This window comes from Apus apus, chromosome 21 (genome assembly GCF_020740795.1).
Source record: "Apus apus isolate bApuApu2 chromosome 21, bApuApu2.pri.cur, whole genome shotgun sequence".
Taxonomy (NCBI): domain Eukaryota; kingdom Metazoa; phylum Chordata; class Aves; order Apodiformes; family Apodidae; genus Apus; species Apus apus.
The window spans coordinates 3,643,514-3,656,630 of record NC_067302.1 but is presented as its reverse complement, the minus strand read 5'-3'; the positions used below and the strand labels follow the sequence as shown (position 1 = coordinate 3,656,630).

Below are 13,117 nucleotides of genomic sequence, written 5' to 3'. Positions count from 1 at the left end.
GAGGTGGGGGTGGAATCAGGGAAGTTTTATTTCTCCTCTGAATGGGGCTGTTCTCTGCTGTCAATGGCTCTGCTGTCAGTTAACCCCCTGAAGCTTCAGATTCTTAGTTTGTAAAATCTACCCTGATACTTAGCATGGCTGTGTGTTGTTTTTATTTTCCAAACCAGAAGTGCAGAATGGCAAGACCTCCACCAATGGAGTGTCCAATGGCATCCACCTCCACAGCAACGGCTTCCGCCTGGCTGAGGGGAGAGCACACGTGAGGTAAGGGGACAGCTCTGCCTCCAGGAAAGCTCCACAGCTTTGTTCTCCTTCTCTTCCTCTTGCCAGGGTTGGGTGCTGCTAAATCTTAGTTGTCCTGGGTGGTTGTTACTCCCTGGCCTACAGGAACCATGTCCTGCTAGAAGGGAGAGGATGTCAGGTCCAAAGAGCCTTGCTTCTCTTCACCACTTTTTTGGTCACCCTCCTGCTGCCAACTGAACAGAAGCAGCCAAAGTGGTTTGATGACAATGACACTGGTGTCATTGCTCCTGCAGCCTCTGTATGAGCTGGGAATGGATGGAGACTCCTCTTGTTCCTGCTGCTTGCTTCCTTTAAGAGCCAAATGCAGTTGGGGCCAAGCAGGAGCAGACATGAAGCACATCTTGCTGCCTTGTTTTTCCTCCAGCTGATGAAACATGGTTAAAAGTCAAGCCAAAGTTGCTTAATACCATATATGGGTAGTCTAGGTTCCACCAAAGTCACTTTGTTGAGTGTTTTCAGCTTGTTTCCTCTAGATGGCCCCTCCATCACAGCAGCAGAGATGTGGCTGGAATTTTGGGTTGCTGAGCAGGGGACCTTGGGAACTCAGATGCTTGGTTTCCTTCTGAATTTGCATTCTGTTGCACATTGCTAAAAAAGGGTTGGAAATGTTGTTTATGCAGTCAGAGCAAAGATGTATTGGTGAAGATTGAGGGATTAGATGTTTGAAATACCCACTGTTCAATGGCGAGTGTTTGTCTGTGTAGAAAGGAAAAGATGGAAATGGTCAAATGATGGTCAGAAAGAAAAGTCAGGTGGTTCAGGGACTGTTCTGCCTTTTTCTGCAACTTTTGGTATTAGCTAATGCTTTCTGGGGCTTGCTAATCTAGAACAAAAACACTCAAGGTCTGTAGCTCCCAACATAAGAAGGATATGGAGCTCCTGGAGAGAGTCCAAAGGAGGCCATGAAGGTGATCTGAGAGCTGGAGCAGCTCTGCTCTGGAGACAGGCTGGGAGAGCTGGGGTGTTCAGCCTGGAGAAGAGAAGGCTCCAGGGAGACCTTAGAGCACCTTCCAGTGCCTGAAGGGGCTCCAGGAAAGCTGGGGAGGGACTTGGGACAAGGGCAGGGAGGGAGAGGACGAGGGGGGATGGATTAAAACTGGAAGAGATTGGACATGAGGAGGAGATTCTTGGGTGTGAGGGTGGTGAGAACCTGGCCCAGGTTGCCCAGGGAAGCTGTGGCTGCCCCATCCCTGGGAGTGTTGAAGGGCAGGTTGGATGGGGCTTGGAGCAACCTGGGCTGGTGGGAGGTGTCCCTGCCCATGCAGGGGGGTGGGTTGGATCTGGATGATCTTTAAAGTTCCTTCCAACCCAAACCAGTCTGGAATTCTGGGATTCTACAAATGGAAGTTAACAGCCTTAGCCTGTGGAACCTACCTGTGCTTCTCTTCTTCCCCTTCAGTCCCCAGGTGGAGTTACCTCCCTATCTGGAGAGAATCAAGCAGCAAGCCAACGAGGCCTTTGCTTGCCAGCTGTGGACCCAAGCCATCCAGCTGTACAGCAAGGCAGTGCAGAAGGCCCCCAACAATGCCATGCTCTACGGGAACAGGGCCGCCGCCTACATGAAGCGCAAGTGGTAAGGAAGCAGGGGATGCCAGGGAATTCAGTGCCACAGGGAGTGCTGGTGCCTGGTTTCTGACTGTCACAGACACCTTGTTGCCCACTGGGAAGCACCTGACTTCCCTGGGTGTGGAGCAGCTTTGGGGTTGTTGGGTGAAACCAGAAGTGGTCACCTCTGGCACAGAACAAAGGGATTTCGTGTGCTGGAGAAGTTCTGGCCACAGGTCCCACACAGCAGAGCTGATACAGCTCATCAGTTTGCTCACTGGCATGCTGAGTAACCACAGAGTCATGGAATAGCTTTGGTTGGAAAAGACCTTTAAGATCACAAAGTCCAACCGTTCCCCCAGCCCTGCCAAGGCCACCACTGCCCCATGTCCCTCAGCACCACATCTACAGGGCTTTGAAACTCCTCCAGAGATGGGGACTCCACCCCTGTCCTGGGCTGTTCCAGGGCCTGACAACCCTTGCCGTGAAGAAGTAGTTCCCAAAATCCAATCTAAACCTCCCCTGGCACAACTGGAGGCTGTTTCCTCTTGTTTTTTCCTTTTTAAAAAGAAACCCAAACTCCACTTTTGAGTGACAGGAGCATCTCAAAGGGTGTTTGTGTTTCTTTGGCTGTTTCTGACCTGCATTAGAGTATGTCTCTAAATCTGCTCTTGTGAGGTGAGCTAATGGTTACTGGGCTTTATAATTTCATGTCTCATGATATAAAGTTGTAGGACTACCTGGAGTTGCTTTAGTTGCTGTTTTACCCAATTAACTAGTACTGCAGATAGTCAAATATGACCTGGTGGTTCCTGTGTTGCTAACCCACATTCCCCTTGACTGGAAACAAGCCTCACTGAGGGATCTGGGGGGGTGGCAACTGGTGCCTTAGAGTCTGGAGGAGGTTCTGTCTTGATTTTTGCAAAAAAGTGCCATGAGGCTCTGCAGTAGGTAATGTCTTCTCTGACCAATAACCAGAACAGCATCTGCAAGATACAGCTGAGCTATTTTAGTGTCTGTCCCCTTGAGCAGAGTAAGCCTGAGGAGCATGACTTGCCATTAACATATTTAAAATAGCTGTGGTCCTTCATCTACATTTTGCTTTATGAGGATATCCTTCTCCTCTCCCTGCTGAAATCCTCAGGATGAATTCTCCCATCTTCTTGCCAAGATCAAGAGCAGCCAACTGTTGTTGGGACTGTTGGTAACTGGCCTACTGGCTGTTTTGCAAGAGCAGAGATTTGGGAGCTGCCTCAAAGGGACCTCAGTGTTCAGAGGGAGAAGAACAATAGGTTGGGGTAAAGGAATGGGGGGTGGAAGCTGAGTGCTGATCTCACCAATGACATTTTCCTTATAGGAATCATTTCTCCCAAAGGATGTTGGCAGATCTGAACCTTTTCTGTGTGGCAGAGCTTTGCTTCAGGTCTTTGGTAGCAGGAAGATGTGCAAATCCACGCCCAGTGGGTTTCTGTGGCCTGCAATGATCAGAGTCTAAATGGTGCTGAGCTCGTTTCTTCTCAGGTGCAGAAGAGACTGGGGCACTTTTCTGCTAGGAGCAGCTACTGGTGTGTGGCAGGAGGTGGCTGGGATGTCTCTGAGGAGGGTGAAGCACTTGGACAGTGACCCACACTCTGCCTCTAAGGTGTCCCTCATGTTTGGAGCAGGAACATCTCTAGGCCACTCTGAAGGTCTTGCTTTGGCCTCATTCACTGAATAACAGAGAGAGCTGGAAAAAAGGAAGGTCTGTAATTTCCTAATCTCCCCTTGCTCATCTTCCTGAAGATGCTGCTCATATTCTGCAGCACTTCTCAGGCTCTCCTTTTAAAATTTGCTCATGAGAGCCAACTGCATTGCTCTTGGATTGTTTCTAGCAGCCTGTGTTGACAAAACTCAGCTGGTTTCTAGTTAGAGCATTTTTGCACAAACCTGGAACAATGGGAGAAGTCAGTTCCTGCTTTACATCCCAACATATACATGTTCCCACCAGTCTGGTGGGCTCTCTGACACTGGTAGTTGAAGGTTGAAGGATTTGTGAGGGTGGCAAAGTAGCCAGATCAGCTCTGAAAATGCAAGACACCCATCTCATCATAACAGGTAACTTGCATCTCTCTTTCTTTGAGGAAAAGTGGCCTGATGCTGTGTGTCCAGCCTCCTGGATTAACACAAAGTGCTGCAAAGACAATCCTCCAGAACCAGGTTGCTTCTGTTCTGCTGCAGATCTCCTGGACAGGGCACTCCACCTTCTGCACTCTGCTCACCAACTGTTGGCTGTGGGCAATTCCCACCTACATGGGAGGGAGGAACAGGAGGAATGGTTGGCAGAACATGCTTGTGGCATGGAATAAGCACTGCTTAGCATGGAACCCCAAGATTTGGATCTCCCTTTAATGAGTAGAGACATAGGAGGACCTCCTCACTGACCAAGGCTCCATGGGATCTAAAATGGTCACCCTGTGGAAGGCACAGGGCAATTCACTCCCTATCTCTGGGGACTGTTTCAGACTTTGCAGGTGCTGTGCATGTAGGTTTCAGATGTGAAACATCATCATTATTATTGTTCTTAGCCATCACATGGAGACTTGGCACTCTTAAGACAGGGGGATTGGAACTAGATGATCTTGAAGTCTCCTCCAGCCCAAACCATTCTGTGATTCTGTGACAGGTTGTGGTGCCTCTGACCAAATCAGGCTTGATGCTGGTGCACCAGGCATGTCAGCCTTGGCTGAATCTCAGCCTCTGTCAGGCTGAGCTGAAGACCAGCACACAAGGCTCCTCAAGTCTCTCCTGCTTCCAAAATGGTGTTAAACTGAAAGAGGGGAGATTCAGGTTAGACATCAGGAAGAAATTCTTCACGATGAGGGCAGGAAGGTGCTGGAATAGGCTGCCCAGGGAAGCTGTGGCTGCCCCATCCCTGGCAGTGTTGAAGGGCAGGTTGGATGGGGCTTGGAGCAGCCTGGGCTGGTGGGAGGTGTCCCTGCCCATGCAGGGGGTTGGATCTACATAATCTTTAAGGTCCCTTCCAACCCAAACCGTCCATGATTCTATGATTGCTCCCACAGCCATGGAGCTCAGGGAAAACAAGTCTAGTCTCCAGTAACTGTAAACAGGCTATAAGTACCCATTGTGATACCGCTTTGCTGCGATACTTATTTTTAAAACTTCAAGGGTTTTTCCTTCTAAAGGTGATGAAAAAAACCTGCCGCTTTAGATGTTTTGTTCAGCAGGGCTGTGGATTGTGGTGGTTCTGTAGCTCCTTGAGGCTCCAAATGTTTGTGGGCCGGGCAGCGTGCTGCCACACTGTGCCTCCACACAGGGGCACGCTTGAGCTGCCGAGCTGCCAGGAGGGCTCGCCTCGCAGGAGAGGCCTTGTGTCTGCTTGGCCAGAGGGTTTGTGCATCCTCCATCTTCAAAGGACTTCCCGAAATGTGTTGGATCAGGGAGCCCTGCTCTGGTGGATTTAAAATGGCAGGTCAAGACTCGCTGGGCTTCCCGGTGCGGTCACGTTGCAGGGCTGCCTGCCTAGGGCAGGTGCAGTCAAGGAGCTGGGCTTGGTCAGATGGTGCCCCCGGGAAACAGCAAATGCTGTTTGTGCTTGAGCTTGGGGGGTGTCTGCTCACCTAGAGGGAGCTGGAACCAACACACTTGGAAGTGAAATGAGGGCTGGGAAACAGCAGTGGGAAATGCATCCTGTTTCTGCTTGAGCTGGCTAATCCACGCCTGCCTTTCCTTCAGGGACGGGGACCATTACGATGCTTTAAGAGACTGCTTGAAGGCCATCTCCTTGAATCCATGCCACCTGAAGGCCCACTTCCGTCTTGCCCGTTGTCTCTTTGAACTCAAGTACGTGGCAGAAGCTCTGGAATGTCTGGATGACTTTAAAGGGAAGTTCCCAGAACAAGCACATAGCAGTGCCTGCGATGCCCTGGACAGGGACATCAACGCAGCCCTTTTCTCCAAGAGCGATAACGGTGAGTCCTGGTGTTCCCTGGGGAGTTCTTCAAGGTTAGACTCAAATCTTAACGATTGGACAAGGAATTTTCTCCTTCACCTGCTCCTCTGAAGTAAAGCTCCAACTTCTGAGATTGATTGTTGCCATGCACAAAAACTGGCCTGAGCTTGTTCTTCCCTTGTGCCTGGTCCTGGTTTGCTCTTGAGCCAGAGTGTGATGATCTGGAGGGAAACTCTTCCTTCTAAGCCCTGCTCCCCTCTGGAATTGTCCATAACTCTTCCCTAAAGCTGTTGGGGGGGTCTCCTGGAATGCTTTGTTTGCTGAGAACATGCTCCTCCTCAGCTTGTGATGAGGGAAACCTGTTGTTTTTCCAGCTGAAGACAAGAAAGGAGGTGGCCCCATCCGGCTGCGAGCCCCGGGCCGCAAGGATTCCATCTCGGAGGACGAGATGGTGCTGAGGGAGCGCAGCTACGACTACAAGTTCCGATATTGTGGCCACTGTAACACTACTACAGACATCAAAGAGGCCAATTTCTTTGGCAGGTACGTTGGCAGAGGGTGCTAGGGATGCAGGAGAGGAGTGTGAGCAGCAGCAGGATGCTCTCTGCCATCACACCCAGCCTCGTGTGACTGTTCCTAAAGTGACACTTGACGCTGGCTTGCGGGATTGAAAAAGCTGATGGAAACTCTCCTGGTGTGGCTGCATGGACAGCTGGGTCAGGAGCAGATCCACAGAGGACCTGGTTGGGCTAGTGTTTAAAAAAAAAAGCCATTTGGGATTGAAAACATGAATCCTGGGGATGGAGGGAGCCAGCACAGAAAGCTGTATCTGGATCCCTAAGCCTGAGGGGTGGCAGCCTGCTGGTGATAGAAGCCAGCTGAGATTCTCATGGCTGCTAGAGACTAGTTGTGGCTCTGAGCTGTGCTCTCCAGCCTCTGCTCCTCTCACCCTAACAATGCAATTCTCATGGCTGCTAGAGACTAGTTGTGGCTCTGAGCTGTGCTCTCCAGCCTCTGCTCCTCTCACCCTAGCAATGCACAGTACATAGTCAGCGGGTCAGACGATGGCTCCTTCTTCATCTGGGAGAAAGAAACCACCAACCTCGTTAGAGTGCTGCAGGGAGATGAGTCCATTGTGAATTGTCTCCAGCCCCATCCCAGTTACTGCTTCCTGGCCACCAGTGGCATTGACCCCGTCGTAAGACTGTGGAACCCTAGGCCAGAGGTAAGAGCTGCAGGAAAAGGCTGTCTTGTCGTGGTGTGTCTTTCCTGCTGGGATCTCTCAAGAGTTCAGCAGAATCACAGAATTGTCACGGTTGGAAATTACCTCTAAGGTCACTGTGTCCAACCATCAACCCCTGCACCTCCAAAAAAACCCCACCAACACACCACAAAAAACACCACCCACCAGGGCATGTCCTGAAGTGCCTCACCTACGTGGTTTTTAAATACCTCCAGGGATGGTGACTCCACCACCTCCCTGGGCAACCCATTCCAGTGTCTGACTGCTCTTCTGGTAAAGAAATTCTTCCCAATATCCAGTCTAAAGCTCCCCTGGCACAACTTGAGGCCATTTCCTCTGGTCTTACCCTTATTTACTTGGGAGAAGAGGCAAACACCCACCTCTCTGCAACCTCCTTTCAGACAGTTGTAGAGAGCAATTAGGTCTCCCCTCAGCCTCCTCTTCTCCAAACTTAACAATCCCAATTCCCTCAGCCTCTCTTCACAGGACTTGTTTCTCCAGCCCCTTCACCAGCTTGGTTGCCCTTCTCTGAACTCACTCCAGCACCTCACAGAATCCCAGACCTTAAAGGTCAGCCAGTCCAACCCCCTGCATGGGCCAGGACACCTCAATGTCCTTCTTGTCATGAGGGCCCCAAAACTGAGCACAGCACTCGAGGTGCAGCCTCACCGCGATCACTTCCCTACTGCTGCTGGCCACACTATTCCTGATGCAGGCCAGGATGCTGTTGGCCTTCTTGGTCACCTGGGCACCCTGCTGGCTCACGTTCAGCTGGGTATCAGTCACCACCCTCAGGTCCTTTTCTGCCAGGCAGCTCTCCAGCCACTCCTCCCCAAGCCTGTAGTGGTGCCTGGGGTTGTTGTGACCAAAATGCAGGACCCGGCACTTGGCCTTGTTAAACCTCATGCCACTGACCTTGGCCCATCGATCCAGCCTGTCCAGATCCCTGAGGGGCAGGAACAGCCCCTCTGGTCCTAGCCCTGCCTTGCTGAGCTCTCTCCCTTCTTGTCCTGCAGAGTGAAACACTCAATGGCCGCGTGGTCGTGGACATGGAAGGTGCTTCCCAAGCCAACCAGCGCCGGATGAACGCGGACCCGCTGGAGGTGATGTTGCTGAACATGGGGTACAGGATTACAGGACTGACCAGTGGTGGGGCTGGAGGCTCAGATGATGAAGACAGCTCAGAGGGGCAAGTCCAATGCCGGCCCAGCTAAAACAGAACTGCCTCTCCTTCCTCTAGTTGTTTGGCTGAAAGGGAACCTAGTTTCCTTGGTCCAGAACTTTCTCTGATGAATGGCTGCACTGTTTCGCACTATGCACAGAGCAGGACAAGCTGGCAGGGGCAGGAGCAACCATCTCTAAACCATCACCACCACCTCCTCCTTCTCCCGTCACGCTCCCGAGCAGCATGGCAGTGCAGTCTGGGGTTTGCCTTTAGTGGAATTTAGTCCCAAAAGGGGTCTTTGAGTTGTCTGTAAGCAGTGTAAGGTGGTGATTTTTTTTTCCCAGAGCTGCTGTATGATCTGGTACAGGGGGACGTTGCATTTGCAGAGGGGGGTTGTTAAATTCCTGAATAAAACACAAACCTAGGGCAGGGTTTATGGAATGAATTTCACTGCAGTGATCTCGGTCTTAGAAGCTGGATTCTGCTTTTGTGCTGCTTAGTGGCCCCTGGTTTAGGGTTGTTGGCCACGAAACACCTGCTTTGACCCATAACATTTTTCTTCTGGCTTCCATCTCTTAACACGTTGTCATCAGATGTAGCAATGTTCTATTATGGACTGGATATTACCTGTCTTGTCCCTGGGCATCTGTCTTAGTTGATCAATCAGTGAAGGCATCAAGTATTTGCAGCTCAATGGGGCAGGATGTGCTTGCCCACCTCTGATACTTTCTTCTGTGGTCTGTGGACCCGTGGAGAAAGGTGACAGTGATGGGAGCAGGTTTGGTCAGAGGCCTGGGATTCATGTAGCTAAAGCTGCTGAGGAGAGGGGCTGGTAACAGCACTTTTCCAGAGCTTCTCTCTCTCTCTCTCTGTTGCCCAAACTGTGTGTAGCTCTGTTCACCTTCTCCTCTCCACCTGTGCTGGAGCTGGGAACCTTGCCACCGTGGAGCTGTTGCAGCTCAAGTTTTGAGCTCTTAAACAGCCACATTTCTGTGCAGTCAGCTGCTCTGTCTCAGCCAAGGCGGCCTCCTCCACCTCCTTGGTGCAGCATCTGATGGATTAGTGGCCCTCTCAGGAACCCTCCTTCCTCTTCCTGCTCTCCACACGCTGATTCCAGCTGCACAGGAGCACACCTGGAAAGGCAGCACTGAACTTCCATCCCTCCCCCTCTCCTGTAACCCCCCAGCCCATGGTTTTCCCTCTGGCAGTGGCCAAACACTAAACAGCAAGTAGATCTTACACAGCTGTGCTACAACCGACTCCAAAGAGGTTGGTGGGTTTTTTTCTAGGACTATCAACTAAGACCAAAGATCCCCTGGAGATCTTGAACTGCCCTGTGCTGTCTTGTATCTCTAACTGCTGAAGGTCTGGACATGCTGGCATGGGTCCCAGGGGTGTGAGATGCGTGTCTGGGAGCACATGTGTACGTGTGTGTGCTGCATCAGGGCTGTTCTTCCATGTGGTGCAATCCCTGGTCTTCCTGCTTTGGAAAGATGAGAGGCCTCCCTTTCCTCCTCTGGCTGCCAGGCGTTGGTGAGAGAGGCTGCTCAGTGCTGGCTGATCAAGGGAACTGGCTTCCTCTGCCTTCCAGAACAGTCTGTGCAAGAGCCCTGTGCAGGGAGGGAGGGAGGTCACAGAGGCTGACAGCCAGCAGTGTCCCTCCAAGGACACAGTTCCCTGCATGGAGAGATCCCCCGTGCCCCCCTGGCCGTGGTGGTGGAGCTAACTGGGACCTCTTCCCCTCACACCAAGATCACCCTCTGCTCTCACAGCTGGGTGACACCAAGCCTTAGCAAACCCCAGTCTTGCGGGAGCACGTCCCTCACTGCTCTGAAACATCTGGTTGTCCTGGTGCTCAGTTGGCCTGGGGTGGCAGATTCCTTTCCTCCTGCTGAAGCAGAGCTCTCCTGGGACATGTTGGCTCCTTTTCAGGCAGCAGCAGCAGCACAGCAGACACAACTGCTTGCTCAGTTTACCTCTTTGGTTGTGTACCAGCTCCCCAAGTGGACCCCAGCCCTCAATGCTCTTCAAAACCCAGAGGCAACAGAAAATCCTTCTCACTTGGGTGGCTTTTTGACATGCTCTGGCCTTTTCTTTTGCTTAAGGCTTTTCTACTACGTGCATCCTCTTCCCTCCCCCCCCTTCCCTTCTCCTCCCACTCAAACTTTTTTTTTTTCAGCTTTCAGTAGACAAATGTCTGCAGACTTTGATTTTTTAAACTGAGAGACTGAGATGGAAAGCTCTGAAGAGAACAGACCTCTCCCTCCCCATTCACCTTTTTGCTGTGGCAGCTATTTATTGTTTTGTGTCGGGGTTGTTTTTTTTTACCTTGGTGAGACAGTGCAGCTCTTTTACCTGCCAGTTGCAGTGAGAAAGCTGCACAATTCCCTGCCTCTGCAGTGGGTTGCTTTTTTTCTAATGGCTGCTTTGGTTAAAAAAAAAAAAAAAGATAACTAATAATGGGTGAGAAGGGGATAGAAAAAAACCCAACAACCACCTTTCTGCCTCTGGCCCCTTTTCTCCTCGTGGTGGGCAGATCACCTGCTTGTTAATGAGGAATTTGTATTTATTGGTGAAGAGAAAAAACAAAAAACATGCTGGGGAAGTAGGGAGAAGATGTTGCTTTATTGACCTCTGCTGTTTACTTCAACCCCCTCTTTGGGAAAGCTTCTTCCTGCTCTTTCTGGTTAACTCTTTCTACCCTGGGATGTGCAGGGATGCCTCCTTTATTTTTGTGTTCTGGCAATGGGCTCTCCTTTAGGAGACTCTCCTAGTGTTGCAGTGACCATTGCTTCTTGCTTTTTTCAAGTCCTAAAGATGATCATCTCATGAACTTTGCCCCTGCAGTTGTAGAAGTAACACACAAGCCTTACTGCCCTCATTAGAAGGAGCAGAAAACTTGTTTCTCTGGTCTCTGGAAGAGGAAAAAAAAGGGTTAAGCAATTAAACAAGTCTTTGTTCTAGTTCTTTCTTGGTCTCATTTTGTTTGGGGGATTGTTCTGGCTTTGTTCTACCTTTGTCCTCTGTGGAGGTGGACAAGGGTGGGTGGAGGGTGCCCTGGTTGGGCTGGGTGGTTTCTGTTCAGCATGGAGAGTAGAGACTCCAGGGAATTTGAGTGGGAAGGGGGCTGGGGAGCCTGAAACATGGCTCAGAAGCTGTGGTGGCTACTGAGTTAGTGCTGAGGCTTGTTTATCCAGGTGTGGGAGCTCTGGTTTGTCAGTGGAGTGGGGGCTGGGGCTGTGTTGAGGACACCTCCAGCTGGGTTTGGAGATAGGGCTGCAGACCTTGGGGTGAGGATCAGCCTGGGGTGAGGATCAGCCTGGGGTGAGGATCAGCCTGGGGCTCACTGGGGAAGAGAGAAGTGATGAACACATCTTACAGAGCTGGCTGGTGCTGTAATGGAGTTAGTTCCTTCCTCTGAGTCAGGGTGTGTGAGGGTGGGGGGTAAAATGGATAAAATCCTCTTTGAGTCCCCACTGAACCCGAGTTAGAGGTGAGCAGGGAGGGGGGACAAAAAGCTGGGTAGGGAAAACGAGCCCATCCTTGCCTTTTAGCTCTTCCTAAAGAGTCTCCTGCCCTGAGAAGCAGAGCCCTGGTGACACAGGCTGTGAGGCAGAGCCAGGGTCACCTGCCAGAGTCACCATGTCCCTGAGTGATCCTTGGAGCTGTTCCACTGTCAGGAACAACACACTTCTTGCCTTAAAGTGACTCACCCTCAGTCAGGGACACCAACATTCAGCCCCAGAAATGATCCCTTGCTACAGGGTATCCCAAACTCCTTTTTTCCCCTCTGGGCTCCTGCTGCAGAAGCCCCCAAACACTTTTCCCACCCTTCCAAGCTGCAGAAAGCCAGCCCTTAAGGAAGAGTTGGAAAACCAATCTGCAATTTTTTTTTTTGCTGTTTTCAGAATCTGTTTGAACTCTTTTTCTTAAAAAAAAAAAAAAAAAAAAAAGGAAAAAAAAAAAGAAGACAATTCCTGTTGGGCACCTTTCAGCTGAAGGTCTTTGGAGGCCTCTTCACTTTGAATCCTGTCTGATCAAAAATGATCCCTTGAAAAGACAGCTCTGCTCTGACAAAGCAATGTGCATCCATAGCTGGAATTGGCAATCAGCTAATTAGGTCAGATCTTGGGACTGAAATGGTTGGACAAAGAGGAGGGAAAACTGAGGGATCAAATGGTGGGTGGGAATAGCTAGAAGGAGCCAGAAAAAAATGAGTTGGAGTTGTAATTTGGGGTAAGGGAATGGGGTTGAAAAGGGAGAGGACTGACATGCTCTGGGATGTGGGGAGAGGAAGAGTCATTTGTCTCTGATGTCACTGTTTGCAGAGCCAGGAGCAAGTCAGCAAAGGGCTCAAGATGGCTCCTGGCTGAGCAAAATGGGAGCAGGATGGCAGAAAACTGCCTGCTCTTTGTTGCAGGGAGGAATTTGGTCCTCTGAGTGGTGTGCTCCTTGTAGCTTGTTCAGGCCTTGCTGCTGCAGGAGACTGCTGGGGAACTGGCAAGGAGAGCAGGTGGATTCCAGAGCTGGGGAACCATCCTGCCCTGCACTTGGAGCTCTTCCATCTTGTGCTCCTTGTCCCTGAGACACTGGTGGCTTTTCCTTTAAACAGCAGAGTTGCCCTGTGGGATTGGCTGTGTGGATTGGAGAGGGAGAGAGAAGGAAACGCAGCTTTCAAGTGCCAGGGAAGCAGAAAAGCCCTGAAGGTTAAAGCTGAGGGGTGCAAGTGGCTGAGGGATGAGCTTCTGGGGTGGGGGGGCAGAGCCTGTGGATGTTCCTGCTCCTGCCCCCTGTTCCTGCTCCCTGTTCCTGCTCCCCTGAGCAGCACCAACATCCAGAGAGAGGAGAGTGACTCCTCTGGCTCAGAATGGGCCATCAGAGGCTGTCAGCTTGCAGCAGGCACAGAGCACAG

The 13,117-nt window shown here is 51.1% G+C and overlaps 1 protein-coding gene across 1 annotated transcript in view; it reads left to right on the top strand.

The window, feature by feature from the left end:
• WDTC1 (WD and tetratricopeptide repeats 1) overlaps nucleotides 1–11,168 on the top strand; it is a 30,622-nt gene extending 19,454 nt beyond the window's left edge. Inside the window, exons 11-16 of the mRNA XM_051637813.1 lie at nucleotides 168–264; nucleotides 1,703–1,876; nucleotides 5,581–5,816; nucleotides 6,172–6,340; nucleotides 6,830–7,022; nucleotides 8,057–11,168. Of these exons, the coding sequence (XP_051493773.1) occupies nucleotides 168–264; nucleotides 1,703–1,876; nucleotides 5,581–5,816; nucleotides 6,172–6,340; nucleotides 6,830–7,022; nucleotides 8,057–8,254 (1,067 nt within the window). The 3' untranslated portion in view covers nucleotides 8,255–11,168. The remainder of the gene's footprint in view (nucleotides 1–167; nucleotides 265–1,702; nucleotides 1,877–5,580; nucleotides 5,817–6,171; nucleotides 6,341–6,829; nucleotides 7,023–8,056) is intronic.
• Nucleotides 11,169–13,117: the final 1,949 nt, after the last annotated feature.